At 40.9% G+C, this 6,350-nt stretch overlaps 1 protein-coding gene across 3 annotated transcripts; it reads left to right on the top strand.

Annotated features, from left to right (window-relative positions):
* Nucleotides 1-892: 892 nt before the first annotated feature.
* Nucleotides 893-5,484, top strand: hapln2 (hyaluronan and proteoglycan link protein 2). Of its 3 annotated transcripts, none has more exons than XM_033981293.2 (7): nt 893-930; nt 1,488-1,672; nt 1,743-1,834; nt 2,569-2,925; nt 3,551-3,667; nt 3,735-3,917; nt 4,964-5,484. In XM_033981293.2, the coding sequence occupies exons 3-7, from the start codon at nt 1,762-1,764 to the stop codon at nt 5,239-5,241; spliced, it is 1,008 nt and encodes a 335-aa protein (XP_033837184.1). In that variant the 5' UTR covers nt 893-930; nt 1,488-1,672; nt 1,743-1,761; the 3' UTR covers nt 5,242-5,484. The 3 variants fall into 3 exon arrangements, with proteins under 3 accessions (XP_033837184.1, XP_055083764.1, XP_055083765.1); XM_055227789.1 differs by having other exon boundaries at nt 1,740-1,834; XM_055227790.1 differs by having other exon boundaries at nt 894-930; nt 1,511-1,672; nt 1,740-1,834.
* The last annotated feature ends 866 nt before the right edge of the window (nt 5,485-6,350 follow it).

Here is a 6,350-nt window from a genome sequence, read left to right as displayed (position 1 = left end):
ACCATCACAACAATCTCACGCTGTTTAAAAAATGCACTGAAATAGCTGCCTGAAATCCTGCAGTCATCCAGCCTCCTCTTTTAGGCCACTTCTCCCGGGAGGACAGTTCTCCGTTGTCCCTCATAGGTGTTTGGATGAATGCTAATTGCCAAGCACAAAGAGCTCCATTGATGTCTGTGGACAATGGGGAGGCGGCGCGGGCACAAGCAGAGCGCCGCTATTATTTCATGTTTATTCCGCATTGCCCGCTGTTTGTGTGACCGCTGGCTCTTGTCACCGCTCACAATATGGCCCTTGTGTCCGGTAGCCGTGGTGGAAACCGGAGCTTCCTCTCCCCGATGCCCCCCAGCACGGTGTGGCTGCAGTGCGAGTGCTCTGTGGGCAAAGGCGGGCACGGCTGAATGCTCCCTACAGTGCGTATTGGCAGCAGCGCTCTGGGAAAGGACAGCACACAGAGGCTTGTTGTGTGCCAGGCTCAAATAAGATGGTCACTGTATTGTACAATATGCTGCAGAGGGGTGGTTGGGTACTACACAGAAAAGGTCAAATGTGAAAAAGGATGAGTAAAAAATGTTTGAACTGAAGATTACTTGAGTTTACCACTAGACATAATGTTACAAGATAAAGGAAAACTATATTTTCCCCATAGATAAATTATTCCTCTGCATTTGACCCATCCTTCAGTGCCCCTGGGGAAAGCTGTCAGGGGCAATGGGCACCAGAGCTCAGCGCTTTAGAGCACATCTCCAGATCTTGAGCTGGTCTTGGTCAGGAGTACCTTAGCTGGAGGATTTTACCTAATTTGCATGTGTTGGGTTAAAGGGGGAGACCAGGGAGCCTGAAGAAAACCTAACCAGAGGCAGACCTTGCAAACTGCACAAAAAGACCCAGGCGACCCGGAAATCGAACCCGGAAACTTCTTGCTGTGAGGTGAGTGCCAGCCACTCAGCCACCATTCTACCTAACAATTTGATAAAAGAAAGTGCAAGTCCTACCCACAGTTTTCAGAATGATGAAAATTAGGATTGTTGCCATAGCTAGGCCTGTCATGATAACAAATTTTGATGTACGATATATAGATGAAGAAAATATACGATAAGCGGTAATATTGAGAACCTAACCATAACCAGAGAAGTGATTTACTCAACCTTTTATGGCTTAAATCTTATCATGAGGGCAAAAAATAACCAAAAAGTCCCCAGTAGTGCAAAGAAAAAGTAGACAGGATAAATACTGACCTCCCCCCCCAAAATATCATTCCAGCTTTCATATATTGAACGATAAGTCGATATAGTGTTTATCGTGACAGGCCATAGCAATTTTTAAAAAGTAAATATATATTTTGAATGATGAAAAGTCTTCAAAATGACAGCTATATCAACATATTAATAAAAGTCTACATGAATTTTTATTGTAACAAAATGCATAATAAAAAAATAGCAGTGGGACGGTAGAGTTGGAGAAATTTCCATGTTGTTTACGAGCAGTGCACCGTCTGACCCGGGAGCAGGGGCAGTGAGCAGAGGGCGTGGGGCTGTGTGAGACTGACAGATGATGGTCCTGGATCAAGAGACAAAAATAGTTTGTGCTTTTCAACTTCAAAATGAGGGCCCACACAAGAGGATGCTGTAAGGATTCTTCAAAAGACAATAGCTTCCAATGAACAGTGCAGGTAATGCTTTTTTTTTTTTAAAGTGATATTTTCTGTGTGAAAGTGTTGTAAGTTGTCGTTCTTATAGTAGCGGAACATCCCCTCCTACAATGAGGTCTGCTGGGATCTGTTTTCTTCTGCTATCAAACTGGTCATGGGTCATATGTGCACCTCTAGAAGCAGGTATAGTTATATTCAGTGTTTACTCAGGAGAGAATTATGTCAAAGGTTCATAACTGCTCTTTTTATTTCTACATTATATTGAATCAGACTGTGAGCATATCAGGTGCTACTTTTTCATTAATCTGACTCTGGTTACCTATGCATTAAAAAGGAGCTAAAGCGTTATGATGTGTGGAATATAATACTGTACATTGTACAGTACACATCGTTATCTCAAAAGTGATGCATTTCAAAGTTCATAAAACCAGTTTTATAGTTGTTGAGAGATTGTACTGTGCTGATAGACAATGCCTGCATTTATTATATGCAAGTACAGTACTATAGAAGGTATTATTTTGTCTGGTGTAATTTTGTTCGCGAGTTTATGGGCTTTTACACGAGCATGTATTTAAAGTTTGCTCTTTGTATCATTGCTGTTATTTTACAGCTGTTAAAGGTGCACTACACACGTTTTATGGTGGAGGTTCCATCACATGCTTGTCTCATAAAAATGTTCCATAGCATGGTTTTTAAGCGTATCTACCTTTCATTCACTCGAAAGGTATTCATTCAGTATTATTGGCAAAAATACTTAGTTTGGTGGAGTCTTGGTGCTTGTCTCCATGGATATATTTATGCCATTCTGTGGAACATTCCATATGAAACACCTTGGCCCTCCACCTAAAAGCATACACAGAAAGCTTTTAGTATAAATAAACAACAACGTAACTTAAAATTCCCGGACTTGCTTGCAGAAACCAAAGAACTGCAGTACCTCATTGAGCCTCCTGTATATGCTGAGGTGACAGGCCGCAGAGGGGACAATGTCACCTTACCATGTTTACTGAGAAATAAACCTAAACATTACAAAGTTAAATGGACCAAACTGGACCCGGAGTCGATGGGAGTGCAGAATGTTGTCATGATGCTCAGTGCTCAGGGCTACAAACCCTACGGCCATTTGGGAAAACGCGCCTCACCCCGGAACGCCCACGCCATGGATGTGTCCTTAGAGCTCAGCCACCTGACGCTGGAGGACGGAGGCAGGTACCGCTGTGAGCTCATCGACGGCATAGAGGACGAGAACGTGGTCATTACTTTGAGTATAGAAGGTAAGAGGCAATGGTTAATTGTAAAACTGTTGTGAATGTAGACAATGCTGACCCATTGTTAAGCCAAGACTTGAACAATAAGATGCCATACAAAGACGTGATGAAGAGTTTATGGGATCATGGTTAGGACTAGGGCTGCACAATAAATCGCAGCTGATTTGTCACTATTACATCGCAAAGGCTGCAGTTATTTGGATAATAGAATGTCCTCTGCAAAGAACAAAATGTTGGGTCTTTATAGAAAAGTCAAAGCTGTGCCTCTAGTTTGACACTTTTACATTTGAGGCCATAAACTTGAATGCACTTTAAACATGTTATGAAATAAATGGAATTCTTATATTAGTCTATTAGTTCATATTTCAGTCTTCTCCCAAATGTCTAGCCCTAGTTAAGGCCAAAAGATTCTAGATTATTGTACAATTTATGGGGCAAGAACAAAACTGTCAGGAGCCAAGGCAGAAACCAAAGAAAACTAACTTAGAGATGAGACATTTTGGGATACAAGACGAAGTGAAAACAAAAGCTTCCAGAGGTCAAGACCAGGTGACCATGGATGTTTATAGGCCAATAAAAATACAAATAATGCAAAGACCCTAATAACACCATAGTAACTTGCTGCTTTCAGGATTAGTGTTCCCATATCAGAGCAAACACGGCCGATACAGATTCACTTTCCATGAGGCAAAGCAGGCGTGTGCGGAGAATGATGCCATTTTAGCTACATTTGACCAGCTCTACCGAGGTAAGAAACTCTATTTTAACACTAACATTTCCCAATAAACAGTAAAACTAAATGTTATGAAAACCAGCCTGGACAGAGGGCTTGGACTGGTGTAATGCCGGCTGGGTCCATGATGGGACTGTGCACTACCCGATCATCCAGCCTCGAGCGGCCTGTGGAGAAGGGCTGCTGCCGGGCATCCGCAGCTATGGACCCAAGGACAAGAAGCGTGATCATTTCGATGCATTCTGTTTCACCTCGTTAGCGCCTGGTGAGTTGTTGTTAAAACCGAAACATTTGAAATAGAGGTGTGAGATAAATTGGAAAATGGATGATATCGCAGTTGAGTATATATTCTGAATTAATTAAACATGATGGAAGTTGTTATGTTATAATTTAGTGTTTTGTTCTCAAGACGATTATCCAATCAGAAATCAAAGTGAGCCTCACATGAGTCTCTCATTTGGGTTGTCAGTTTCAATGCTGAAATGTGGATAGTTAGAAGGAGTCTCTCTGATCTGATCCTCTAGGGTTAGCAACAGGTTTGACTGACAGGGTCGCTAAGCACCTGCTCCCTGCTAAACCAACAGTGTGGACAGAAAGGGGCGTTACTTTCAACACGCTCACTCCTAATTGGCTCTTTATTTGGCGCCAAATTAGCCACTAGCCTCGATAGCTTCATTTGGCTGGAGCCGAACACTATGAGTGATGTCACACTCACTTATTCCACTTTAAACAGTCTATGCTTAAACCCCAGCACTTGCAGCCAATCATTAATCAGTGCTAGTACAGCCTTTGCAGCTCAGTGAGGAAATTCTGGAGATTTTGAGGTTTCACACGAGCAGTAGCCTGTCCATGTAATGAAAAATTAGGAAAAGTTTGTATGTGTCCTCTCTCTGCAGGTTAAGACACTTGTAACCTGGGTTCAAATGTGTTTATTCATCTTATTACAGGATTTGCTGTGGGTGCTCAGATTGTATTATTTTACATTGGGCTGCCGATCCTTGCTGCAAATAAGTTTTATAAGGACTACAGAGCCGTTTTAAAGCCTCCCAGAGAATCAGTGCAGTGTTGACTTGTTGTTGCTCATGAACATTGGACATAAATAAACCTACTTTATATCATATTTTAGCGGCGAACTTTTTCCCAAATTCTTTATTCACTTCTTAACTGGAAGTGCCACCACAAAGAAAGCTCAGTTTAGTAGCATTTATGGCAAAAGTGCACAGTGCATTTTTGTGCATTTTTTTTTTTTTAAATAAATACATTTTCTTTAAATAAGTGTAACAAACTTATTTTCTACTTTTTCTCTCCTAGGATCTGTCTTCTATGCGCGGGGCTCCTTCTCCTATAAGCAGGCAGAGCTTGCTTGTGCAGAGAAAGGAGCAAAGCTAGCTGACGTTGGACAGTTATACTCTGCCTGGCATTTCCACCAGTACGACCGGTGTGATGGAGGATGGCTGAGGGACGGCAGTGTGCGCTTCCCCATCAGCAACCCCAGGAGGCGCTGTGGTGGTGTCTCAGAGGCTGGGGTGCGCTCTTTTGGGTTCCCGGACAGAAACGCTCACCTTTACGGGGCTTACTGTTATCGGTAATGAGTGGGTAACTATAATTTGGACTTGTGTGAATGTAAATCTTACTATTGCTGCTTTAATTTTTTTGTTTTATGAATATGGTTGTGACTGTAAGTATTTGTGTATGTAATTACAACATGACTAAAATCAAATCAAGATGATGGGACTATTTTCTGTGTCTTCACTTGTGGATTTAATAGATACTGTATATACAACTAAATATACTCGTGTTTATCCATGTTGTTATTCTACATGCTGACAAAAATAAAGCCAAAAAAAGTCATACCTGAATAATTTATTACACTGTACTGTACTGTATTCTATTATGAAAATGTATTTCATAGAAGACACATGCCCTAACCTTTCTATTGCTAATAAATCAACTACTAGCACATTCAGCTGGGTCTATCCATTATGTTGGAATTTTCATGTCAAGAATAAAAAAATATGACCAGTTTCGAGATTTCCCATGTGATGTGTGTGTTTCAGTTGGATAAATGCCTAAACTCACAATTTAAGCGAACTGTTTGCAGCCTGTGCTCTTCTCAATAAATGGACAGGCCATGTCTCATGTGAAAGCTCAGAACCTCCAGAATTCACTCAATAAGCTGCAAAGGCTGCACTAGCACTGATTCATAATTGGCTGCAGGTGCTGGGGTTTAGGTAGTGATGATTCAGATCAGAGAGGCGTTTTAGGTTTAAATCGACTGGATTTCAGCATTGAAACGGGCAACCCAAATGAGAGACTATTATAACATTAAACAACTTGGCCACCATGTCTAATGTTCATGTATCTGTGTGTTTTTTAAGAATAATAAGCATTACATTAAAGCTATATTTGATTTGAACATTTCTACCTTGTATCTGGGGACTCAATCATGCTCATGGACTTTAAAAACCTAAATCTTACATACTGTACCTTTAATATCAATGTATTTGAAAGTTTGAAAATGCCATTGTCTGCATGCAGTATTAATGATGTAAAAGTAATCAGTTTGAGCGCACACTGTGGAACCATGTCAAATACAACTCTACATTTTAAAAGCTATCATTGGGGTATTTCAGTGGTCGGGAAGGGTCTATAAATAAAATCAATGCATTCATGTAATAAAACGTAATTTGATTTATTG

Source organism: Periophthalmus magnuspinnatus, chromosome 16 (genome assembly GCF_009829125.3).
Source record: "Periophthalmus magnuspinnatus isolate fPerMag1 chromosome 16, fPerMag1.2.pri, whole genome shotgun sequence".
Taxonomy (NCBI): domain Eukaryota; kingdom Metazoa; phylum Chordata; class Actinopteri; order Gobiiformes; family Gobiidae; genus Periophthalmus; species Periophthalmus magnuspinnatus.
This window is presented reverse-complemented; position numbering and strand designations above follow the sequence as displayed.